The 26,994-nt window shown below is 49.1% G+C and overlaps 1 protein-coding gene across 4 annotated transcripts in view; it reads left to right on the plus strand.

Moving 5' to 3' along the window:
• Positions 1-26,994, plus strand: part of TENM4 (teneurin transmembrane protein 4) — a 744,874-nt gene that overhangs the window by 329,710 nt on the left and 388,170 nt on the right. For 3 of the 4 annotated variants that reach the window (XM_059930706.1, XM_059930709.1, XM_059930707.1), the window contains 2 exons: positions 19,929-20,216; positions 22,773-23,042. In XM_059930706.1, the coding sequence (XP_059786689.1) occupies positions 19,994-20,216; positions 22,773-23,042 (493 nt within the window). In that variant the 5' untranslated portion in view covers positions 19,929-19,993. Of the gene's footprint in view, positions 1-18,959; positions 18,986-19,928; positions 20,217-22,772; positions 23,043-26,994 lie in introns of those variants that run through there. The other variant, XM_059930705.1, reaches the window with a different exon arrangement.

Here is a 26,994-nt window from a genome sequence, read left to right on the forward strand (position 1 = left end):
TGGACAGCATAGGCCTGGACCACGAGGAAGACCTGACTTGCTTGGTATTGACTTAAATATGTGACCTTGGGTGAGCCATGTCACCTCTCTGCACTTCTAGTTTCCCCACCTGTAAAATATGGGCTGTTGGTACAACTAAATGAGGCAAGAAAACATGCCTCATTCATAGACACACGTGTTCAGTATGATTATTCAGTGTTTATTGAGCTGAGAGCAGTGAGAGGGCATGACCCCAGTCTTTGGGACGTCGTGCAGGTGAGATGTTCACCTATGACGCGGAGACAAAGGGGCAGTTCCAGCCCCTCCTCCAGCTTTTTCTGACCTCTAAGCCAGTCCCACTCTGGCTGGGGCCTCCCTCTTCTCTGCTCCGAAGACTTTCCAAATAGGACCATAATTATTTTCAGGATCAGCATCTCCCCGTGCTTTTCCATCTTAGCAGTTTGACCTCCAGAGTTTATCATCAGATGGTATCTAGTTAGAGGCTGTAGCCACCATGCAGGAGAGAGAGGATGGGGCCTTGAATGGGGTGGGTGCCTCAGGAATGCGGGGAGGGGGAAAGGAAAGTAGATCCTCTCCACCATCCTTACAAGGTGATTTTTAGTTCTCATACCTGTCACTTCACGGTCCCAAGAGGGCCATCAGAGCACACGTGTTACCATCACATTTAAGACGTGAATTAGGAGATAAGTGGTATCACCTACAACCCTCCCCAAACTCCCTCTGCCAGTGGACTTACTTTTCCATCTTATTGGCCAGAAGTGGGTCACATGATTACCATTAGCTGCAAGGGAGGCTGGGAAATGGGGTATCTGGCAAAGAGAAAACAGGCTTGTCTTGACTGCCTGAACCAAATCATGATTCATTGCCCAGGCCTGAGCATGTGGCTTTCCCAAACAAAACTGGGCTTGCATTAGTCTGGGAAAAAAATGGCCCTGGGGTTGGCCACTAATACTGCCTGCCTCGGTAACCATTGCGCAATTAATACAGCACTTTACAGTTTACCAAGCACTTTTGATTTGTGATTTTCCAGTTTGTGAGACAACACAGGGATTGGAATCCCCATATTACAGATGAGGACGACGAGGCTCTGAGAGGTAAAATGGCTTAGTGGGCCAGTAAGCACTAGATTCCAGTCCTCCAGACCCTCAAGCTGCCTCCTGTGGACTGGGAAAATGACCCCAGCTGAGGGCAAGGACTAAAAGTCATTGAACTTTCTATCGCAGATATCTGGCTCAACGGCCTGGCACAAAGTAGGTGTTCAGTAAATGTTTCATGGATGCATTAATGAATGCATTACTTTAATTAATTAGTCCTCATCCCTGTCACTGAGGACTTCAATTAATTTATTAACTTGACCCAGGGTGCACGGGATGGGAGTAATGGGAGTTGGCCACCTATTCTTCCTTCAAAATAGGGAAGCATCAGGCCTCCCTGGTGGCACAGTGGTTAGGAATCCGCCTGCCAATGCAGGGGACATGGGTTCAAGCCCTGGTCCAGGAAGATCCCACATGCCACAGAGCAGCTAAGCCCGTGCGCCACAACTATTGAGCCTGTGCTCTAGAGCCCGCAAGCCACAACTACTGAAGCCTGCGTGCCACAACTACTGAGCCCACGTGCCACAGCTACTAAAGCCCCCATGCCTCGAGCCTGTGCTCTGCAACAAGAGAAGTCACCGCAATGAGAAGCCTGCGCACCGCAACAAAGAGTAGCCCCGGCTCGCCACAACTAGAGAAAGCCCACGCACAGTGACAAAGACCCAATGCAGCCAAAAATAAATAAATAAATAAATAAATTTATTAAAAAAAAGAAAAAATAGGGAAGCATCGTCCCTTTCCATGCCTGATTGGCTGGAAGCATGTCACTCCCTAGCACTCGAGCTAGACATGTGAGAATACGGAGGCCAGGCTGAGGCGGGCCCTGTAGCCAGGAAATGGTTCACACACATGACTCAGCCTCTTGAGAACTCAGTCCCGAAGCCAGGAGTGCTCCCTCAGGGGACAATGAGAAAGTCTGTTGGGAAAGAGAGATGAGGAGGGGGAGCCAATGACCATTTGCCCAAAGAGTAAAGCAATCTGGCTCCATCGGCCTTGAAAATGGTTCAGCTCAGTAAACATCGTATCTGTTGCCACAAACCTGTTTCAAAAACTTGCACTTGTTACTTCGAAAGCCAGCCTGGCCCACCACTGGGTGCTCCTCAAAGCAGACTCTGAATCCTCTCTGCATCCCCAGTGATGGGCAGCACAGGGATAGGGTAGTTGGATGTAAAGAAGGAAAAGGACCACCCCTTGCCTCCAGGGCTCATTGTTTTTTGAAGGAGACAGATGCCCACCTACATGACAGACACAGATTCCAGCACACTGAGCTGTCTAGCAGACACGCAGACACTGGGCTGGCTGCGGGAGTGATGGGGCGATGGGGCCACAGGTCGGAGTCAGGCCGCAGGTAGGAAGGGAGAAGGGATCTGATGAAGCTCCTGGAGGATTTAGTCTGACTTCCAAGAAAGGAAGGAATTGTAACCTGGCAGCCAGCAGGGGAAGGGTATTCTGGATAGAGGGCCCCATGTGTACAAAGGCTTGGAAGTGGGAGAGGACAGGTGGGCAGGGCAGACTGGCATTGAGTATAATGTGTTTGAGAAAAGGGGGTAGAGATGAGACAGGTAACAACAGGTATCAGGATGTGAAGGGTGGTGTTGACATCTTATACTTCTGTTCTTCTCAGATCCCAATGTCATAGCAATCACCTGGGGACCTAATTGCAGATTCTCATTGAGTAGGTATGAGGTGGAGCCTGAGATTCTGATTTCTAATAAACTCCAGGTAATGTTGATGCCACTAGTCTGTGGCTCAAAGCTACTCTGAATAGTAATGCTTTAGGCAATAGGGAGCCATTGAATGTTGTGAGCAGGGACATGACGGTAATCTGATTTGCTTCTTAGAAAAATCACCCTGAAAGCTGTGAAGAGGCTTCAGCAGGGTAGAAGTATGCAGACAGGGCGAGAGATTTATTTTTTCTATATCTCCAACACCCTAGGATGGTGTCTGGCTCATATCAGATAGTCAATAGATATATGTAAAGGAATAAATTAGCCATTTATGATAGACTTTTTAAATGAAAAGACAGGAAGAATAGATGAGTCAAGTTATGCCAGGCTGATAAGCCAATATTATATAAAACACTCCTTCAGGCAAACAAATTGGGAATATGTCTTAAGGCAGTGGTTTTCTAACTTGTTTTTGGCCAAGGATCTCATTGCTTAAATGAAACCTTAAGTGGAGGCCCAACGTGTGAATCAGATAAAAAACAATTAAGTGCCCTGGTTGGTGCAGGGGTGGGGGCCCTGGACCTGACACGCTACTCCTTCCCTTTTCTCCCCTCTCTCGATGACTGGCAGATTCCCGCTGCATCATTAGACTCTGGAAAGCATCAGGTGCCCCCAGGAAGCCAGCCCAACTGGCTGGGTGAAGTGACTCTTCTGCAAGATTTTGGATGGGGGTTATCTGTTTCTGGCCCGGTTTCCCCTGCTAAACAGTGCAGGCCTACAGGAAAGGACCATGCTAAACAGTGCAGGCCTACACCAAGACCACCTCGGAACCCTCATGCCCAGCACAGGGACCTGGTCAGACAAGGCACTCAGGGAAGGTTGATGGGCAGAGGTGGATAGGTGACCCAGCAAATCCCAAAGAAAGTGCTTGAGTTCTCAGAGCCCCAGACATATAACCCTGTCCCTTCCAAACAGGAAAGGTAGTGTGGGCAGCAGAGAGGTGCAGGGGATGGAGTTGAGATTTTAGGGCAAAACAATTCTGGGTTCAAATCCCAGCTTGGGCACTCACTGACTGTGCAACCTTGGATAAGTCACGAGCTTCTCTGGGCGTTGGCTTCTCATCAATCAAATAGGAATAACAAGTCCTCCTTCGGACTTGCAGTAGAGAATGAGTGGGTTCAGATGCGAGCAATGCTTTCTAACCAGTGCCGCCCTCTTCACACGCCGCCGCTGTCGCCCGCTCACAGCCTGACTTTCTTCTGTGCAAGTGTCTGCACATTGCATTTAAGCAGAAAGCATCAGTCACACTGACAAATCTCTGTGCCCCCGGGTGGTGTTCCTAACCAGTTAGAGGCTTGGCATTTATTCTTAACTGTTTGTTGTTATATTTTTCAAATAGCCAAGTATTTAAATATCATCAGTCTGATTGCTCCTAGAGATTTGTAGCTCTTGTGCAGTGCTGGCAGGTGTTCCAGATGGCAGCTGCAGCCTAATGGAAGGGACAGTGGGCACCAGAACATGGAGATCAAGTCCCAGCTCTGCTCCTTGCCAGCTGGGTGACCTTGGACACGTCACTTCACCTCTGGGAGCCTTAATTTTCTCAGTAGGGATAACAAATATTTGTATAGGACTTCCAAGCCGCATCCACTTGCTCCTGTGACACTCCAACCTCTGGATATAACTGATCTTCATCATCTCCATGATATGGCTTAAAAAATTGAGACTCTCCGTGTGGGGCTCTGAATCCTAGCTCTCTTAAAAAGCTGTGTGACTCAGGGCAAATCCTTGCCCCCTCTGATCCTCAGTTTATATCAGATGGCAACAATTTGGCAAACAAGGATCACCAGGCACATACTGGGTGCTCAGTAGATAAGAGCCACAGTTTGTATTCACCATTTATGTATTATTGGCGTTTGCTTAGGATCACAAAGCCAGATCTCAAAGTAGAGTTCTCCTGAGCCAGAACCCCACATTCCTGCCTGCCTGCCACACTTCCCTGTTGAAATGAGGTTGTAAAACCTACCTCTCAGGGCAGTAGAGGGTGAGCAGAGGTCGCCTGATTGTCAGTGCTGTGTAAACTCTAAAGTGCCAGGTTTAGGAAATGCCCCAGCATTATGTTTTCTCAGTGTGGCCCCAGGGCCTCTCTCTCTGGCAAGGTAAATCCAATTGCTTGTCATAGACTGTAAATTTTAAGCCTGGACTTTTTCTAGATGGTGCTAAACATCATTCTGCAAGCCCTTCCCATTTGCTTCTCATTTTAAGGCTCCGATTTAAACACTGTTCTGTTGCACTCAGGATAAGAAGAAAGAAAAAGAAAGGCAGCAGGCTCCTTCCTCCAGCATCAGGCTGAAGGGCACACAACTCAAGAAGACTGAGGCAAAGGGGCCAGTTTTCAGCCATGTGGCCTCCCTGAGGGGTCTGGCCCTCCTGGGGTCTGGTCCCTGCTTTGTGATGCTCCCTCAGAGAGGACACAGAGCTTGAGCCAACTAAATCCCTCTCTTTGAAGGTGGTTCAGGTTTCCCAAGGCCACTGCTTTAGGGACCACTCTCCTCTCCTCCCGGCTGGCCAGAGTTGGAGGAGGGCTGGGGCTCTGGTCTGGAAAGGTTCTGGAACATACTCCCTCTCCAGGCCCCCAGATGACCACGTGGGTCCTCGGAAGAGGCAGGATGGCAGGGCTACAGATAATTCCCCATCTCACAGATGAAGAAAGTAAGGCCCAGAATGACCTGCCCATGGTTCATGCCTAGTAAATGCAGGGCTGAGAGTCAAACTGGAGCATTGTTCAAAACTGGTGCCCTTTCTGTCTTTCTGGAACAACAGTCCTTGCATCCCAGCACAGCTCTGGGCACATAGTACATTTCTAGTAAATATTTGCTCAGTGACTGAATGAGTAGATACATGATGCTATAGGGATATAGGTGTCCTAATACATTAGTGTGAATGGGGTAGAGAAATCCAAACTTGCATCAGGGCCAGAACGCAATACCTTATAGTAATAATAATAATAATAATAATAATAATAATAATAATAATAATAGTCATCATCATCATCATCATCATCATGGCAGCCAAGTGCTAAGCCTTTTCTAAGTACTTTGCACATATTAACTCATTCAGTCCTCCCAAAAACTCTACCTTGTAAGTACAAGTATTCTCTCCACTTTAGTATGAGGCATTGAGAGGTTAAATAATGTGCCCAGGGTACACAGCTGGGGAGTGACAGAGCTGGGATTTGAACCCTGGCTGTCTGGCTGCAGGGTCGATGCTCTTAACGGCTCTGTGCTGCTTTCTCTCTACCGGGAATGCCCTCCTCTGTAAGCTGGAAACAGTGGTGACCTACACTCTGCCTGTCTCAGCTTTACGGTGTCTTGGTGACTTTTGAGATAGGAAGGGGCTTCGCATTCGAAAGAACACACTGGACAAATCTGAGGAGTTGCCTAGTAGAGGCCAGGCTGGGTCCTAGATAATGTGATCCCCCTGGGTTCCCGCCCTGGAGAGGAGCCAGCAGCACCCCCATCCCACTTCCTCTCCAGGCTGGCATCACCTTAAAGACTGGTACCGTTAACAACTGAGCTTAACAGCCCTAAAAAAAAGCAGAATCAATGGAGTGACAGGCAGAGTTTGTCAATGAAAACAAATTTAGGGCTACAATAAAGAGAACAAAGTGAGGGTCTGGCCCCAGGAAGCAGGACTGGGGCGACCCAGGTGTAACATTAGCCAGCAGAGGGGCCAAGGGCCAGAGCTTCCCCACAGAGAGGACAGGCTCGAGGCCCTCCTGGAAGGCGGAGAGGCAGCTGCGGCCACCGAGGGGGGCTCTGCTCAGCCCATGTGAGCCCACTGTGGTGCTCGGGCAGCCTGCTGGTTCTGGAGGAGCACGGTGTCTGTCCTCAGAGCTCGGTGCTAACATCTGCTGGTTCCTCTCAAAGGAACTCACGGCCTGGCCCACGGCTGAGAGCAGAGCTGCTTAGTGGGCCTGTGCCTGCTGGGTGGTTATGCATTTGACTGGGACGCCCCATGGGGATTTGGGGCTGGATGGTACCAATGACGTGAGACTTGTGCTAACAGGCACCTCTGATCCCATGCACTGGGGTTCACATCGCAGCACATTTCTGTCCAGCTGGAAGCTTGGTTTGATCAGAATCCTCTTAGCATGGGGATTGGCATTCCTGAAACATACGGAATTCATCCAACAACATTCCTTCTAACTGTGGGGTAGTAACTCATTTCCTTGTCTGTCTAACCCTCAGGATGCACAGAGAATTTAAGGCAGACCTCTGCACTGAGAGTCAAAGACCTGGGCTGCATCTAAGCACTGCCTTTTGCTGGCTGTGTGACTTTGAAACAAGCACTTCACCTCTCTGAACATCAGTTTTCTGTCTAATATAGGATCATGACATACCTTCTCAGAGGTATTTGTTCATTTATCCAGCCAGTCATTATTTATTAGGTGCCTACTATTTTCAAGGTTCAAAGTTGAGATTCGGTGCTGAACCAGATAGACATGATCCCCACCTGCTTAGAGCATATAATTAAGCAACTACTTAAACATAAATGTAGTTTTGAAAAATTCCAAAAAAGAGAAGTACAGGATGGTGGATTAAATGGCACAAAAATGTGGAAAAATGTGTAAGCTCTGAAGTACTGTTTAAACATTAGGTGTTACTCTTTTTGTCCTCATAACATTTCCTCTTATTTTTTAAGGTACTTTAATGATCTGAGCCTCAGTTTCCTCATCTGTAATATGGAAATTATAATACCTATATCAGTTAGCCTTTGTATGTAACAGATCTCTGTAAAATATAGTGGCTTAAAATGACCATTTTTTTCAAATTTTTATTGACATATAGTTGATTTACGATGTTGTATTAGTTTCAGGTGTACAGCAAAGTGATTCTGTTATACATATATATATATAAATATATGTATTCTTTTTTCACATTCTCTTCCATTATAGGTTATTACAAGATTTTGAGTATAGTTCCCTGTGCTATACAGTAGGTCCTTGTTGGTTATCTATTTTATATAGTAGTGTATATATTTTAATTCCAAACTAATTAGGAGTTTGGGATTAAAATGACCACTTATTGGTTCCTGTTTCTGGGGGTCACAAATTTGGGCTGCAGTCTATGCGGCTGGTTGGCTCAGCCTTGGGTCTCTAGCAATCCACGTGGGTCTTGCTACATGATGGATGTTTTCCAAAAGTAGCAAAACAGGCAAGCCCAAACACTCAAGGGTTTTTCATGCCTCTGATTCCTGATTGCTGCTAATATTCCCTTGGTCAGTGCAATCACATGGCCAACCCTGGAGTCAGCAGGGAGACTACACAAGGGTGTAATACAGGGAGGTATCATTACTAGAGCAATCTACCCCCATACCTAACTTCCAGAGTTGAATTTAGGAAGTTGAAGTTGAATTTAGTTGGGAATTGAATCAGGAGAAGGCACAGAGATAATTATCCTGAATAATAATATAACATTTACTTCTGTTGTTTATTGAGTCCTTACTTATGCACCATGCATAGACTTAAGTATTGCCATGGATTGCCTCATTTAAGCCTCAAGAAAGCCCTGTAAGATAGTAGATACTATCCCCATTTTATAGATGAGGAAACTGAAGCTCAGACAGTTTCTTTGTCCAAAGTTGCACAGGAAATACATAGTAGGTTCAAGGTTCAAACCTAGGTTTGCCTGACTCAAAAAACCTACTTTTTTTCTCTTCCAGGCTGACCTTTTTTTTTTTTAATTTATTTTTTTTATTGAGTTATATTGATGTACAATATTATATAAATCACAGGCATACAATATAGTGATTCACAATTTTTAAAGGTTATGCTCCATTTATCGTTATTATAAACTATTGGCTATATTCCTGTGTTGTACAATATATCCTTGTAGCTTATTTTATACATAATAGTTTGTACCTCTTACTCTCCTATCCTTAACTTGCCCCTCCTCCCTTCCCTCTCTTCACCGGTAACTACTAGTTTGTTCTCTGTATCTGTGAGTATGCTTCTTTTTTTATATTCACTAGTTTGTTGTATTTTTTAGATTCCACATATAAAGTGATATTATACAATATTTGTCTTTCTTTGTCTGAGTTATTTCACTTAGCATAATACCCTACAAGTCCATCCAGGTTGTTGCAAATGGCAAAATTTCATTCTTTTTTATGACTGAGTAGTATTCCATTGTATATATACATTACATCTTCTTTATCCATTCCTCTGTTGATGAACATTTAGGTTGCTTTCATGTTCTGGCTATTGTAAATAGTGCCGCAATGAACATTGGGGTGCATGTATCTTTTTGAATTATGGTTTTCTCCTGGTATATGCCCAGAAGTGGATGATATTGCTTATATGTGGAATATATATATTAAAAAAAAGGTACAAATGAACTTATTTACAAAACAGAAGTAGAGTCATGGATGTAGAAAACAAACGTATGGTTACCAGGGGAAAAGGTGGGGGGAGGGATAAATTGGGAGATTGGGATTGACAGACACACACTACCGTATATAAAATAGATAACTAATAAGGACTTACTGTATAGCACAGGGAACTCTACTCAGTACTTTGTAATGACCTATATGGGAAAAGACTCTAAAAAAGAGTGGATATATGCATATGTATAACTGATTCACTTTGCTGTACACCTGAAACTAACACAACATTGTAAATCAACTATGCTCCAATAAAAATTAACAAAAGAGATAATTGTAGTTCATGCACAGTTGTAAAAAATAGTACAGATATATCCTGGGTACCCTATTCCCAGTTTCCCGCAGCAGCAACATGTTCCAAGACTATTGTAAGAGAATAGATATCACAACCAGGATATGGACATTGGTACAATCCATTCATTTTATTCAGAGTTCCCCAATTTTACTTGTACTTATTTGTATGTATGCATGTGTTTACTTCTACCCTATTTTATCATCTGCATCCAGTCAAGATAGGGAATATTTCCATCACCACAAGCATCCCTCTCACTGCCCTTTTATAGCCACGCCCACCTACCTCCCACCCCTACCCCATCCCTAACCCCTGGCAACTACTAATCTGTTCTCCATTGCTAAAATGTTGTCATTTCAAAAATGTTATATAAATGGAATCATATTGTATGTAACATTTTGTGATTGGCTTTTTTCACTCAGCATAATCCTCTAGAGATTCATTCGTATCATTAACTCATTCCTTTTTCTCACCAAGTAGTATTCCGTGGCATTCCATTTACATAGCCATTCAGCTGTTGAAAGACATCTGGACTGTTTCCAGTTTTTAGCTATTATAAGTAAGGCTTCTATGAACATCTCTGTACAGGTTCTTGTGTGAACCTGAGTTTTCATTTCTGAGGGATAAATGCCCAAGAGTGCAATCGCTACGTTGTACAGTAATTGCACGTTTAGTTTGATAAAGAACTGCCAAACTGTTTTCCAGAAGGGCCGTAATACTTTATATTCCTATCAGAAATGTATAGGTGATCCAGGGTCTCTGCATCCTTGCCAGCATTCAGAGTTGCCACTATTTTACATTTTAGCTCGTCTGACGGGTGTGTGGTGACATTGTGGTTTTCATTTGCATTTCCCTGCTGGCCAGTGATGTTGAACATCTTTTCATGTGCTTATTTGCCATCTGTATATCCTCTGCAGTGAAATATCTGTTCATATCTTTTGGCCATTTTCTAATTGGGTTGTTTGGGTTTTGTTTTGGTTTGGTTTTTTACTGTTGGGTTTTGAGAGTTCTTTACGTGCTCTAGATGCTAGGCTTTTGTTGGATATGTGGTTTGCAAATATTTTCTCCCACTTTGTAGCTTGTCTTTTCATCCTTTTAACAGTCTTTCACAGAGCATGAGTTTGGATTTTGGTGAGGTCCAATTATATCCTTTTTTGTTGGTGTGGAGATTGTGCTTTTGATGTAGCTCGTGGTTTTCACCACTGTGCTCCACTGTTCTCTGAAGCTTGGGGGAGAGAAATCGTGATCTGGAGGGGAGGGATGGGGCTTGTCTGTGAGGTTTGAAGGCAGAATTAGGGTCAGTGGGAAGGCTCTTGAAGGAAGCAAATTTCAGCTCACTATCAGAATGAACTAAGGCCAAACTTAGGGGATGAAACATGTTAGGGGTAAGTGGTATCATCGGAGATCACGCAAAGGCTAGCTGGTGTCCATGGGGACGCAGAGGAATGCATGCATCAGATGGGGCTGGGCCACGACATCCTTTATGTTCCCTCTACCTGTAAGAATCTAGGATAGTGGAATCTGAATTACCCCCACCTGATTGGATGCATCTAACAAATATATCCCCCAGAGACCATCCAGCTTGCGACATTTAGAAAGGCTTTGGTTGGCCATCTGGACTGTCTCCACGTTGGGGCAGGTTGAGCCAGGCTCCACAGGAGGTGGCCAGCGACACCACAAGGTCTGTACTTGTCCTGTCTTGGGGCAAAATGCACCAGGCCAGAGGCTTAAAGGGCCCAGTGTCAGGGTCGGGGCCTCTTCCTTGCCCTCTGTCCCCAGCCTGGGGGCCAGCGGCATGGCCACCTGCCCCATCTCCACCCCAGCCTCCTCTTCTTCACTCAGACTGCCAAGGAGAATCCCTTTCTTTACGGCACTTAGGAGACTTAATTACCACAGGCGAAGTCCTTTGAGGCCTTGGATGAAAGGGATGGGAGCAGTGCAAGCTTGATTAGGCATGTAGAACTCTGGGCACAATTAGCTCCATGAGAGACTGGCCCTCCCTTTATCTGTCTCCAGTTCTGTGTGACTTATAGCAGCTAATTATTGAAATAAAAATTGCCTGACCACCCAGCTGCTGGAAAGAGGGCCCTGATATCTATTAAGTCTGCCTTTAATTATTGGAAATGGCCACAGCTTCAGGCAGTTGGGGTTTTCCCATTGTTGTGGGCCTTTTCCTCCGCCTCTTTGCAACTTGAGTACGTGGAGGTATAAGCGAAATTCTGCCAAAGCCACTTCTGTCTCCCTTGCTTTCCAGCTGGACATCCCTTTCTGGGACACCTTCGCTAACAAGCTTTGTCTGCTGCAAGCACCGCTCCTGGCACCTCCCCAAGGGGCTTTGCAATCTTTGCACTTTTACAGAACTCCTGGGCCTTGACAGAGCTCTTGGAATTCCACTGTGTGGCTGAGTGTGTGTTTGTGTGTGTGTGTGTGTGTGTGTGTGTGTGTGTGTGTGAAGCTGAGGGCTCCTGCCTCTTCACTTGTTGGCTGTGGCCGTCAGCAGGTCACAGCCTCCGAGCCCCAGCTTCTCCTCTCCATGAACGCAGGGCCCTGGGCAGCTCTCGGAGGGCACAGCGGTTGCCACCTTCACGCCTCTGGGAGTTAGGATTGAACTGTGGGATCGAGGGAGTTAGTGTTAAAACCAAGAGCCTCACCATTTCCAGGAGCCTTAAACTAATGCCTGCTTCCCTGAGGGGCTGGTTTTCCCCTCCAGCTCTCCCTGTTCAGTGCTCCCCGCCTTGCAGAGTGGAGGCCTAACACAGGAACCCCAGGTAATTACAGGATAAGCCTTGGACACCACAGGGGATGCGCGATTAATCAGCTCGACTATCTCTCCCTGCCCCTGATTATCTCATCATGTGGTCCCAGAACAAACCGACAGAAAATCAGAAATCGGTGTAGGGCCCTTGTGCACTTTTTACAGAGAGCTAACACTCAAATAATCTGGGTTTCAGGCTTGACCCTTGACTGGGTTTTCTAGGGAGAAGGAAAGCGGGCCCTTTCAGTAGGGGCTGCACTGCAGGAGACCGTTTCTCCAGGTGTTGTTCATGGAAAAACTGAGTCCCAGCAGACAGCACATCCTGAGGCCCCCTGGTGGGTGTGCCCCAGGGGAATATGGTGTCCGGTGCAGGAGAGAGGGGGGTGAGGGACATGCAGACTACACCCCACAAAAGAGGCATGTGGGCACTCCCCTCTCCCTGTCCCCTGTTTAACTCCTGCTCGGACTTCCCTCAGCTCAGGTGTCACCTCCTCCAGGACACCCAAACTGGTGTCCCTCTCTGACTCCCAAGTGTCTGTGTCAGCTGCTCTTTTGTGTTCACTGTTCTGGAATCACCTGTAGGTGTGTCTGTCCCTCTGACTGCTTCTGGTCAAACTACTTGTTCCCAAGTCTTACCTTGGATTTTTTTTGGGGGGTTGGGGAGAAGGAAGGATTAATTACTTGCAGCACGTAAGGAGAACACCGGGGGTCTTTTCCCAAAGCAGTGTCTCCCCAAACTGCAAAGCTGGGGAAGTTTTAAACTAAGGGTGCGTGCGTATTCACGAGGGGGCTCGAGCAGAGGAGAATTCAGCATAGAATTGGGGCAGAGGTCAACAGAGTCCAAGCTGTAGTTGATTGAGGTCAGGATGGTTGATATCATTCCGTCCTCCACCTGCGTCAGGGCCTTAGTTCCTGATGTCAGGACTTACTGAAGCTCAGGTTCTTTATGTCTCAAGACAGAAAGAATTCAGTGAGAGGCAAAGTGACAGCTAAGAAGGGGATTTATTTAGAGAGGTACACCACATTCCACAGACAGAATGCTGTCTGTCTCAAAAGGCGAGAGCGGCGCTGGGAGAGAAAACACTCCACAGAGTGTGAGCCATCTCAGAAGGTGAGAGACCTCACCCTGGATCTTATAAAGCCTTGTTAGGTGGGAAAGAGGGAGTGAGATAGATGAACCTGGGGAAAGGTTACTGGGAAGGTGGAATGTTCAGTCTGATGAGAAGACTCAAGGATGCACAGACTGGTGCCTCTTCAGTCTGTAAGGCTCTTGCCAGGGCAAATTGTTAGACTTATTTCCTGAGACCCCAAGGAGCAGAGCTGAGGCTTGTGAAAGGAAGCTGAAAGGAGGCAGGTCCAGCTCCACGTCAGGAAGCACAATCTCACAGCTAGAGCTGTCCCTGGAGGGAATGAGGTCCCCAGCTTTGGAGGGGGTGTGACCACCTGGTGGGGATGCGACATGAACCTGCTGACCTTTGATGGTGCTTTCAATCTTAAGACAATAAATGCCACATGTTCTGACTCTGAGATGCCACCATGTGTAAAGGGGAATCATTTGGCTCATAAACAGCTTTGAGAGGAGAAACTATAGATGGAGGAATCCAGATACCCCGGAGCCCCTGTAATAGCTCCTGTTGGCCGAGGGCCGAATGTGTCCCCTGTCCTGCGCGCGTTCAGCCCTGGGAGGGGTCGGGGCCGCCCTGGTGGGAGCTCCCTGAGCCGGGATTGGAGGAGCGGTGCCCGTACAGCAACCAGCGGCCCTTTGATGCCTGACCTGTGACAAGCCTTCCAACAGAAGGGTGACATGGCTTCTGTGGGCAGCGGTACCATCTGTCACCTGCCTGTCAGCCACTGATTAGGGATGTCCCCACAGCCAGGCTGGGCACAGGGCCACACTCCACTATGTTCCCAAGAAAGCCCTTCCCCTGGCCCACAGTGCCGGCTTTCTGGGTGGGGACACTTGGAGATAAAGCTGTAAAAGCCCAGGTCAGGTGCTAACTGAAGAATTCTTCTGAAGGTTCATCAGAAGAATCAATACTGCTTAAAACACTAAGTGAAAGAATAGAACAGTTAAGCAAACTAGAATAAGGGGTGACCTGTATGAGAAGCAGGACAGGTTCTGATGAAAAGCTTGAGCCTGAGGGTCGCACAGACCCAGGTCTGAATCCTCACTCTGCCCCGTCCTTGCTGTGGTCCTCTGGGCAAGGCGTTTAACCACTCAAAATCCCAGTTTCTTTCATCTATCAAGTGAGAATGGTTCAAGGGCCTGGTGAAGGTTAAACGAGGTAATGCATGTAAAGACCTTGCCTTTAGCCACCCTTATTATAATCACTCTCTTACCATTTTAAAAGGCCAAGGATTCCCTAATGTGACAGATCAGGGAAATGTGCTCTGGGGGCTACCACAGGGAAAAGAGAGCAATCAGATTCCAGTCTTGGCATTTTGTGTGAACTTGAGCATCCCTTCGTTTCTCCGAGGCTCAGTTTCCAAATCTGTAAGGTGGGGATACGGTGCCTACCTCTTTGGTTTGTTCACCGCCCAGCACAGTACCTGGCACAGACTAGGTGCCTCTCTCTCTGGCATTCCCCTTCATATCACACTGGAGTTGTAAACAAGGGACTTGCAAGAGCAAACTTCGAAGGACTAAGGAAAGTAAAAATTTATGATGACTTTATGCACACATACACACACAGATACTGCCTAGGACTTATATTTTGCAGAACACATTTTAGCTCAAATATTTATGAGCCCTTTTTGACACACTAAGAACTGAAAATATCACCATGTGCTTATGTTAAGGAAAACTTATAAAACTTTAGTCCAGTAGGAATTCAGTCAATTTCCTGGCTTGTCTCTGGTCATTTCCGAGGTTGCGAGGAAATCCAGGGTTGTAACAGCCCCCGTTTCTCTGAGGCTTTGGCAGAGGCAAAGGGTCCTCGGCAGGTCTGTAGGTCTGATGACATCTCCCTGTGAATGCTCCAGGCCACTGCCTCTCATAAATATTGCTGGAGCCCACGTAAAGGGCCCAAGTTGGCTTTTTGAGTTTCTCGCGAACACCAAAAGCTTTGCTTCCCCATCTCCTCTTCTCTCCCCGAGTCCCACATCCTCCTTGTCTTTCTTCCAGGCCAGTTCCTGGCACCAGAAAACCAGCTAGAGGACATGCTCCCCTGGGATCGCCAGATCCAGGCTTTCTGCCACCTGCACTTTTACATTTTACTGTCCACTTGTGTTATCATCATTCATGGAAGTGCCTTTTTATTTTTTCTACCAGGCTGCTCACTCCTCACCTCTCAAGCTTGATCTTAGACCTCTTTCCCTCACTGAAGTTTGGATTCTGTCTGTTCCCAAACTCCCTCACCCCTCCCACTTTCATGCAGGTTGTGACCTAGAATGGTCTTTTTCAAACTGTAGGTTGGCAATCCATCCATAATTCTCTTTTAGTCAAATCGAATAAGATAGAAAATATCAGATTCCACCCTTGAGGAAAGGTTAGGCATGGTTTTTGAAATTTTTGTTTTAGTTAGAACGTTGTAGATTTATGTGTGTGAAATAAATGTTTACCGTAGGTGAGAATAAACGGGGAAGTCACAGATCTAGACTTCTTTTCTCTCCTTACCTCAAAACCATCTGGCCTGTCTCACTTTCCCTTGACTTTCTTTGGTCATGGTTTAGATGTCACTTTCTCTGAGCAGTGGTCCCTTAATCATCTCTCCACCTTTGGCCCACCTGACCTAGGTTAGGGGCCACTCTGGTGTCCTTCCCCTGCCTCTCTCCCTGTCTGACTTGCCCACTGTCTAGAAGCTCCAAGGAGTAGGAAGCTCATTTGTCTTGTCCACCGAAGCCTCACACAAGGCTTGGAAGGCAGGGTAGGAAGTCAGTGTTGGGGGGAGGCGGGGAAGGGAGACCAGGGGGAGAGGAGGGGAGGGCACAAGGGAACCTCGTGTCTTGCCTTCATGCAGCTTCCACCACAGTTAGGAGAGAAGAGTCCTTAGCGATTATTTACCGAATGAATTAACCTCTGGTACTAGGTGTGTAATACCTTTCTTCAGGTTTAAACATTTTCTTCTGATTCAAATCTAGACCCTGATATTTGGAAGCCATGTGATTTAGAGCAAATCACTTAATCTCTTTGAGCTTGTTATCTCATTTGTAAAATAAGAGTAAATAAGAGAAAAATATAAAATAAGAGGATAATATCTAACCTGCCTAGTTGTTGTAGGGATTAGAAACAACATGCACAAAGTTCCCAGCATGAGTAGGTATTAGGTGAACAGTCATTGTATTGTCACTGCCTCTTTTCCTATCACCACCATGTGTCTCCAGGCTTCCCCACATTAACAGACCTGTTCAAACCTTCCAGATCCATCTGAACCAGATCCATGTAAAAGAAAAAAAAAAAAGTGGATTTTAGAATCACTGGCTTACTGGCTGTGTGAACTTATCAACCAACTGGCTAATTGAGTCAGCTCTCTAAAATGAGAAGTAATTAGGGGACTTCCCTGGCGGTCCAGTGGTTAAGACTCCATGCTTCCAAAGCGAGGGGCGAGGGTTCAATCCCTGGTCAGGGAACTAAGATCCCACATGCTGTGAGGCGTGGCCAAAAAAAAAAAAAAAAAGTAACTAGAGTTCTCGTGGGTCTGTGTGGGAAGCACCAGCCACAGCACCCGATGCAGACATGATTCTTCCCTCCTCTTGGCCAGAGCCCACTCTCCTTCCCCATAGATAGACCAGAAATGACCCCCATGTCAGCATAAGGAGAAAGTTATACAACTATGGTTCATGCTTTATCAAAGCACTCATCATTGATGGCCCCTATGGCTGACACCCCAGAGAGACAGTAGCTGCCCCCGCAAGGCTTGTGTCCTGCTCATCTCTGGGCCCCAGTCCCAGCGCGAGACTGGTCTGTAATGGGTTGTGGAAATGAACTCCTCTGCAAAGGCATATTTGTGTGCTCGGGGCTTACCTGGCGAAGAGTTTCAGCAGGCAGTAGGGGTGTGCTTCTGTGAGAGTCGAGGTGGGGTGGCGGGTTGTTCTGTGGGCAGTGAGAGGAAGCAGAGGGAGGGTCAGGAAGGGTCACGTGGGGAACCCGGAGGTCAGCAGGGTAAGCAGGGACTGACTTGTGTAGGCATGGACGTGTGCGGGTGCTTCTGGCACCCTTCCCCGGCACTGCTCCCACCCCTCCAGGGTCTCAGCATCGCTATGCTGCAGACCCTTGCTCCAAGAGGAGCTTTTCTCCACTGTCACTTCTTTCACCCCAACCTCTTCTTTTTCTCTCAGTTAAATGCCAATTTGAGGGACTTCCCCGGCAGTCCAGTGGTTAAGACTTCGCCTTCCAAAGCAGGAGGTGCGGGTTCGATCCCTGGTCGGGGAGCTAAGATCCCACATGCCTCATGGCCAAAAAACCAAAACATAAAATAGAAGCAATATTGTAACAAATTCAATAAAGACTTTAAAAATGGTCCACATCAAAAAAAACTTTAAAAAAAAATGCCAATTTGAGTGTGAACCATGACTGATCTCCCATCTGTTGAAAAAAAGTAAATATTTACTGAATTACTATATTAAGACTGAAAAGGAAATGAGAGCAAGGCAAATGTTCTCCTCGCCTCTGCTTTGTAATAGGGAAGCCATGAGTTTGGGGACTGTGTTCTTAATTTGCAATTGCTGAGCCTCTGCCTTGAAGCCCATGTCTTCAGTCAACAGGTACACACTGGTAAGAGACATAGTCATCCACCAATTTAACAGCCTAAAGTGTGTCTCAGACTTATTAACATATGTCTGAGGGAACGTTCCTTCTCCAGTTATAACTGACATCTAGCTGGAGCCTTCCAAAGTATGCCTTTTAAAAATAAAAGGTGGGTTTTTTCTGATGATAATAATGGCGAACATGTATTGAGCACCCATTGTGTATCAGGGATCATATGTACCAGGGACATGTATTAACTCATTTCATCCTCAGAACCACCTAAGAGGTGGTTCTTCCCTCTTGGGAGGGAAGAGAGCATCCTCAGGCCAAAGGGATACCGATACCTTCGATGTCCACGATCAAAGGCAGAACTCGGAAATCGCTAGCCCTCAGAACAAAACTGACCCATCAGTGTGTTTAACTTGGCCTACATATAATAATGGATTACATTTAAAAATCATACATTTTACATCCAACTCCAAATTTCCAGCTTGTCTTAAAAATTCACAAGACCCCCTACACTCCTATGTCCCAGCATTGGTAGGCACTGAACACCCACTGTTGGACAGGCCCACCCTCTTTGTTGGTCAGAGGCCCCACCCTGGGCACTGAGACTCCTTGATGACAGCTCTTGCTCTGTTGTTTCTCTAATAGGACAGTGACGCGGGAGAAGGTTTTGTGTACCCATGTTGCTCTGGAAAGTGGAACAATGAAAGAACTGAGAAGGTTGTATGTTTCAAGAAAGAGCGCTCATCATCCTTTGTGCAGGATATCCTGCTTTCCTCCTGTGCTGACCTCCTGGCTCTTGTAGGGGGCTACGTTTGCTACCCCAGAGCCAAAGGAAGACATTTGGAAAGAGGAAGACGCTGTCATAACAGCTTTAAAAAATGTGTCGGCCTAGGGCAAAAGGGTCAAGATGGGGAAAAGAGGAGAAAGGGAGATTAGGAGCTTCCTACCAGCCACACAGCCTGGCAAACCCGATATATGCGGCAGGTGCTGCGGCTTCCCCAGGTGCTGATGGTGCCTCCAATGAGATGGATGAGTCTGGAGGTGAGGGAGTTCTCTGATCAGCATGGTAGTCCCGGCCCAGCCTGGCTGGAAGGACACTTCTATGTGGTGGGAGGGAGGGGACTCAGGGAGCATAATAAAATAGGAAAAACTCGGGCTTTAGAGCCAGACAGACCTGGTTTCAGATCCTGACTTTGATACTTACCACCTGAGTCACCTTGAGGGAGGTCTGGAACCTCAGTTTTCTCATCTGTCAGATGGAGACGGGTTGGCTGTGTAATTAAATATGCATTGGAGGCACCAGGCTTCACTTTAGGTGCAAGAGATCAGGAGTGAGCAGAACAGGTAATGCCCCTGCTCTCATGGTGCTTACATATGAGTGCAAGAAAACAGACAATAAGCAGGTGATTATTTAATTATCTGGTGGTGATAACTGTGGATTGGTTGTTTATACCTTGGCTCATTTCCAGAAGAGGCTGGAGACAGTAATAATATCTCAGGACGTGTGACAATTGAATGAGATAATATATGCAAAGCGCTTACCCCAGTGCCTGAATATAGGCGTTCATTTCACAAATTCTTAAAGAGCCCCTGTTCTGTGTGAGGCCCTGTCCCAGCCGGAGGCCTGATGGGAGCACACACGTGATTCGCATCTAGCGGGATCGGGAAAACTAGTGCCCTCTGGCCTTTGTTGTCAGCCTCCTTGATAGGCATCACTGAAGGAGAGGCTGAGGGCATCTTCAGAGGGGAGATAGGTTCGGTCGTGTAGCAGGAAGAGAAAGGATTCATCATTACGAGCCTTGGGTGCAAGCGCCCCTGTGCTACTTATGGCTGCGTGGCCATGGAGCGGCGCCCTCACCTCCAGAGCCTGAGGCCCCTTGTCCACAGCGCTGCCGGGTGAATCGAGGTCCAAGATGGACCCGGGGATGGCCTTTGCCCCCTGGGCCCGGAACTGACGCCCTTTCTTTGGTTTCTCGGGCTCCAGACCACTCGGCCCTGAGTGCGGCAAGGACCCTGTTTGTGGATGTGGAGGAGCGCCGGCCGGAGGCCATGGACGTAAAGGAGAGGAAGCCGTACCGCTCGCTGACCCGGCGCCGCGACGCCGAGCGCCGCTACACCAGCTCGTCCGCCGACAGCGAGGAGGGCAAGGCCCCACAGAAATCCTACAGCTCCAGCGAGACCCTCAAGGCCTACGACCAGGACGCCCGCCTCGCCTACGGCAGCCGCGTCAAGGACATGGTGCCGCAGGAGGCCGAGGAGTTCTGCCGCGCAGGTGAGGGCGGCCGGGGCGGGGCTTGGGGCGCGCCTGCGCACTCCCTCCCCTTCACCCCCGGGCGTGGGCGCGCTTGAGCGGGGACGGAAGCCCAGCGGCGTGGAGGGCGTCCGTCAGCACCAACACTCCGCTATTTTGGCACCTAGGTCTGGTCAGAGCCTGCCCTGTAGTTCGTTCTTAGTTCATTTGTTTTCATGCTCACCTCCCTTGTGGGCGTAATGGGGTGGTTAGGAGCTGGCTCCGGGTCAGACTGCCTGGGCTTGAGTTCTGACCACCACCGGCTCTCCTCTACGCCTCCCCTGTTACATGGCCATGAGTCCTCGCTACTGCACTGAATTGTCCTGAGGACTAAAGAGATGACGCGTTGCGAGGTAAGTGCGATGATGCCGTGCCTCTCCCACGGGCCTGGATCCACAGGAAAGCTGACCTGTTAACAAGGCCGCCTCTCCTGCTTTAAAGACGAGGGGTCTTCAGCTCTTTCCCATTTGTGGTCAACAGCTCAAACTCTGACATCAGACAGACCTGATTTGAATTCTGGCTCTGCCATTTTTACTACCCTCAGTGTCTTCACCTGGGCAATGGGATCACAGCCATGCCTCCTAATTGTAAGGTGGTGGGGAGGATTGATGAGGACTGGAAATAGAGCACTTGACACTTGCACAGAGCAGGTGCTTCAGAAATGCTGCCTGCCACTGATTGTCATCTCTGGGTCTCAGTGAGGGGAGGGGACAAATGGTGTCAAAGCTTTCCTCCGGCTCTGTGAGCCCTGCCAGGCCCAGGTTGGCCTGGATGCCATCCTAGCACATGAGGCTCCAAAGGAGCCCCTCTTATCTTCATAAATAACAAATGAGAAGCATTCTCAGCTCATAGGCAGGCATGGGCACTGCAGCTTACAAAGTTCTCTCTCTCCCATTACCTCCCTGGAGCCTCAAAAATCCTGTGAGGGTAGCAGAGTTCTCTCCTCCCACCTTCCCTCTCCCTTTATCCATCCTCCAGCGTGCTACCAGAGTGTGTCTGTCTGATTATTTAACTACCTTTCGCTGAACACTTACTCTGTGCCAGGCTGGACACGTAGCTGACTAGGACCCTGGGAGGCACAGGGGTTCCTGGTTAAGAGCGATGCACACGATTAGGAGAGGAGGCCATCTCTGGGGGCTCCCCTCCTGCCTCACTGGCAGTTCCTTCTTCCTTCCTTTGCAGGCTTGTCCTCTTCAGTCCTGACCCTGGTTGCGGGATCCTTCAAAGCATGGGCATCTGCCTCTTCTCTCTTCTTACTCCGCTCTGCACGTTTACTCTCATCCGCAAACCTCTCCTTTGAGCTCCCACCCTGATACCCCGCCCTCTGCCTCTGTGCTCCCAGAACACTCTCCGTGGATCCCCCCACTTTGGGCTTTAGCCCTTCATCATGGCCTGGGCCGTGTGTCCCCCGCTTGACTGTGAGCTCTGTGAAGTCAGGCACCATGCCCTGCTCATTGCTATACATCAGTACCCGAGGGCAGCTTGGATTGGATTAAATGTGGCGCTGCCTGGGTGTAAGTCCATTTCCTAGATCGGTGGTTTAACTGGAATATGATCCTTAGCGCCTTCGTCTGCCGGTCTTCCTCATCCCCCAGAACACTCATGGGAATGTTAAAAATATGGAAGAAGCTGTCCCTGAGTAAACACTGAGTAATGTGGAGGCTGTGTTTCCCATGGAAGTCAGTATCCCCTTTGTCCCTCAAACACGGATCCCTGAGTGAACTCCCCTCACCCATGTCTTCCCGGCCTCTGTCGTGGGCACAGCCAGGCTTTCCCGGGGCCTCGAGAGACCTGTCAGCGGCCCAGCCTCGGCTGTGTGCTTGGCTCCCTGGGTTACCCCAGAGGCTGCTGGTTCCTGTCACAGCCCACCTGGCGTGAGGAAACACAAGGCAGAGCCGACCTCCTTGTGCAAGGCCCACTTTTCCCAGCCAGGCACCATCTTCTTCGCTTTCCTGCTCCAGGCTTTCCTGACCTGGCTGGAAAGGAACGTCTGGTCCCAGGGAACCATTGGCATTTCATGGACCAGGCTTCTGCCCTGCTCAGGAGCCCTCCTTGCTGGCAGGCCCTCCCTGGGCCGGAAGAGGAGAGCTGAAGCTCTCCGTCCAGTTTAGCAGACATGTACTGAGCCCCTACTGGGTACCGGGTTGCCTTCTAGGCCCAGGGATTTAGGAATGAATGGGACACGGTCCCTGCCCCCGTGGAGCCATCTCGAGCAGAGGACCCAGGCTCTTACGCAGTTCTGCTCTGCAGGATGACCAGGGCCGAGGACTCTCAGAGGCGGCTCGGAGGAAGAAGCAGTGGCTCCCACACAGGGTGTAGGAGGAGGGGAGGCTTCTCAGACGAGGGGCCATTTGTATTGGGCCCTCCATAAAGGGGTGGAGGGTTCGGGCTGGTGGAGAAGGTGCAGAGGAGAGGCCCGGGCATCGAACATCACAGTGAGCTCAAAGGACAAGAGTGAGCCCTAGGGTAGGGGCCGGGCTTCTGGTGGGGAGATGCCCCCCTCACGCCCTGATCCCGCTCCCCTGCTTTCCCTCCTAGGCACCAACTTCACCCTGCGTGAGCTGGGCCTGGGGGAGGTGACGCCCCCACACGGGACCCTGTACCGGACAGACATCGGCCTCCCCCACTGTGGCTACTCCATGGGGGCCAGCTCCGAGGCCGACCTGGAGGCCGACCCTGTGCTGTCCCCCGAGCACCCCGTGCAGCTGTGGGCCCGCAGCACGCGGTCGGGGCGCAGCTCCTGCCTGTCCAGCCGGGCCAACTCCAACCTCACGCTCACCGACACGGAGCACGAGAACGCAGAGACCGGTGAGTGGCCCGCTTGGCCTGTGCCGGGCGCCTGGGTTATGGGGCCGGGGTTTTAACCACAGTATTGATCTTCTGCTCCATCCCTTGGGGCTCCGGTGAAGTCGGTGGAAAATGGCTTTGCTCTCCGTCGTCAAAAGGCAGAGCCTCTCGCAGGGTCGCGTGAAACCCCCGCCCGTGGGTGCCAAGCTGGAGATGGGTTGCCGCACTTTCATTCCAGATGAGAGGGGTGCCGAAGGGGCAGGGTTACTGCTTACAAGGTGCCTGTGCGGGTGGGAGCAGATGGGCCGGAGGAGAGTGGAAGCCCATCCCCTGCAGCTTATCCTCTCCGGCGGTCGCCGTGCCTGGTCCTGCAGAACTCTGCTCACACAGCCTCCAGCCTCCAGGTTCCCAACCACCCTGGGCGCCCGCCACACGTGCTGCCCCACCCCAGGGTCTTACGCTGATCAGAGGATAGCTTTCACACGAAAACTGTCACGCTGGAGTAACTTAAAACTCGTGTTTTTACCCCAGCTTTCCCATGATCTCATCTGCAGATTGGAGGAAGGGCTGTCTCTGGACTCTATTCCACTCTCATCTCTGTAGCTCTCTTCCAAGGCCGGAGAGATGCTGTGGGAGAAAAAGAGGACAAGTTATTCACACATCTCCTTTTCTGTGGGGAAGGAAAGGGAGCCGCGTTTCAGGATATTCCTCTCCACTCTCGGACCTTGTTGGCAAATCTCTGAGGGGCCCTGAGATAGATGCAGCCCTGCAGTGGGCCACCTGCTGAGGGAATTTCCCTTTCTGTGGCACCTTGTGCCCACAGTCTCTGGGCAGCTTGTGGATGAGGTCCACATGGAGGAAGGAGGGTCCTGCTGGAGTCTGGCAGCAAAGACTTAGGGAGGGTGGCAGAGACCAGGACAGCCCCTCTGCCCGGGGGAGGGCTTTGTTTCTCCGAGGTCCAGTGAGGGGCTCTGCGGGCCCTGCCACACCAGAGGTGGGAAGGGGGACGTGGGGATGGCAATCTGAATGAGAACTGGAAGAACCAAGCCAGGTACCAGTGCCCCCTACTGGTTTCCAGCTCTAAATGCAGGATCCTTTGATTCCTCCCCAGGATGTGGGGGGAATTGGAGAAGTGGTTTGGGGGTGGCGGGGGGCGTGTGTGGAGACACCAGGTCAGAGGTGAAGGCTTAGGTAGGTTAGTCTCTGAAAAGGATGCTCCAGTGGGTTATGCACGACACAATCCCAGATTTGGGATCAGGCAGGAGACTAGGTAAGGCCAGGGTCAGGTGGAGAAATCTATCTCCTAAAAAAGTCAGGTGCAGCAGAATTGCAACTATTTGTTCCACCACTGCTGCTAGAGAGCTCGGAGTTTTTCCTAGGGATGCACCTGTTTGAGGGGTGGAGGAGCAGCAGGTCCCAAATACCAGCTTGGCAGTGTCACCCTCCCCTGACACTCCACCAGCCCTGGGAGGGGGTCAATGACCTCAGCAGCTGAAGGGGTTCCCCTCTGTGCAGTGGGGAGCCATCCACACTCCCTCATCCACCTTCCCACCTAGGCCCAAGCCCAGCCTGCGGCCCCCTTCTCTCTTCTGCACTACACACTGAATTTGATGTGCGAGGCCTGTGTAGAGAAAATGGTATCTAACTGGGAGGCAGGAAGCCTCAGTGCCATCACTGACCTGGGGTGTAGCATTGGATAAGTTAGATCCTTTCTCTAGACCTCAGTTTCCTCATCTGTAAAATAAGTAGTTTTAATGAAATCAGCATTCCTTGTATTCTGAGAATGTTAATAGTTCTTAGATTGAAGAGGGGTGGAGGGGAGTGCTCTGTGGTCAAATAATGTAGGGAACACTGAGTTAAAGGAACTTAAACCAGTTTCCTTACTGCAGGACTTCTCAGAGCCTTTAATATGTTAATATGCATGCCAACGGAGATATTAGCAAGGAGGGTTACATGCAGCATCCCCCAAATTGATCTGAGAATAAAAAACCCTTTATTCTCAGAGCATGCAACGGGACCAGTGTTCCAGTGAACACTTTTGGGGAATAAGTGAGCTGAATCACCTGTAGGCCCTTCTAGATCCAGGATTCTGTGATTCGAAGTCCTTACATTAAGGTGAAGGTGCACAAGAGGAACATGATAGTAATAACAACAATACTAGTTAATACCTGCTACTGATTATTAGACCCCCATGCCCAGTGCTAAGTGCTTAGCTGTATGATCTCATTTACTCCCTCTACAACACCTTGAGATAGGTTTTATTACCCTCACTGTACAGGATAAGGAATCTGTAGCCCAGAGAGGTTAAGAAACCTGTGTAGGTCACATAGCTAGCAAGATGAGATTTGAACTCAGGCCTGTATGATTCTAAAACCTTTACCCTTGTGGCCCTAATCATAGTGAATTTCCTCTGCAGCAAAGTACTTGTGTTGTTTGTTCGTTTGAAGGCTTCTTGCCATGGTGACAAATGATCATTTTTCCATAAAGTCATGACAGAGTGAGGCACACACCACCCACTTTATTGTATATTCCCTGAGAGCTGAGTTACAGCTGAATTAAGCCTCTGTTGGGTGATAACGACGGCGAGCCTGAAGAGCTTCAGGCTCTGATAACAGGGACAGGGAGATGGTTGCCTGCTTCCCTGGCCATACCACCCTCTCCTTCTGATCATGCATTTCGGCATTGGGCCATAGCACTCACTCTAAGTCTCACTGTGCTCACGGAAGATGGGCAGGCAAAGGAGGTGGGCAGGTGGATCTAACAAAGAGCTCCTCCCTGGCCGCCTCATCCCTTCCAGGCCTGGACTTCCAGACTCAGACATCCTGCACCTGTCCACTTGCTTCAGGCTGGAAAATTATATTAGTGGCTTTGCTATACTGGAGTCTAAATAATGACAGTAACTCATCCTGGCAGTGAAGGAGCCATAGGAATGGCTCCCCTTTATCCACCGAGGAGTTGGACAGCTTTGTTGTCAACCAGAACTTACAGCTGACGACTGGGGCTCAGAGGGGACATGCGGCGGCCGTGTACCCAGCTGAGCTGGAGCCAGGCTCTATGCAGAAGTCTCCGTTCTTTCCCGGCTTCCCCCCTCTTCTTCCTGCCCCTTCCGCTCTCACATCTTTCTCCCCTGCCCTCGTCTCTTTCTCTCGCATTCATCCCCCTGAGCCCAGTTCTGTCTTTTATCTGTGATGAGAACTCTGATCTTACCATCAGAGCAGGGCTCAACTCCACTGGACATAATCAGCCAACACATCGCATTACGGCCACTTTCAGGAGCAGGGGGAGGCCATGCTGAGGACCTATCGTGTCAAGCTGCTGCACAAGGGCCATTGCCTTCAACCCTCATGACAGCACCGTGGCACTCCCATTTCCCAGATGGGAAAACTGAGGCTCCCAAAAGGTCAACTGACTTGCCAGAGATTGTACAGCCAGTCATTCAACAGGTCGGCAAAGCTTGGATCTGAGCTCAGGTCTCTCTGATGCTATAGTTTGAGCCCTCTGCCCACTCTTTTGGAATCAGCAGTTGAGGACACCAAAGCATGACCCCCAGCAACTTGCAGCCACAGGAACACCGACTCTGCCTCCACGCCCGGCCTTGCATTAGTCAATAGTAATTGTCAACAGTATTGATAGTGGTGGAGGCTTTTGCTGAGGTCATGGTGAAGCTGCATGCAGCTGCCGTCAATAATAACTTTTTATGGGGTCCATTAAAGCCAATTTCTGCCCCCGAAGGTTAATGTCAGCAGCTTTTATGTCACTGCTTAATATCCAAAATAAATACAGAATTGACTGGGTAATGTAAACACAAATCTTCCCTCTCTGGGGCATCAGGCGGAGCCGGCCCTCAGGCCTCTCCTGCTGAGTGGAGCCACAGCAAGGAGGAGCTGGCATCATGCCAGGCACACACTTGGCATCCTATAAATGTTCTTTAGAAAGCAGAGGTTGCAATGTGAACTCCATTTCCAACCACAGG

This window comes from Balaenoptera ricei, chromosome 8 (genome assembly GCF_028023285.1).
Source record: "Balaenoptera ricei isolate mBalRic1 chromosome 8, mBalRic1.hap2, whole genome shotgun sequence".
Classification (NCBI taxonomy): domain Eukaryota; kingdom Metazoa; phylum Chordata; class Mammalia; order Artiodactyla; family Balaenopteridae; genus Balaenoptera; species Balaenoptera ricei.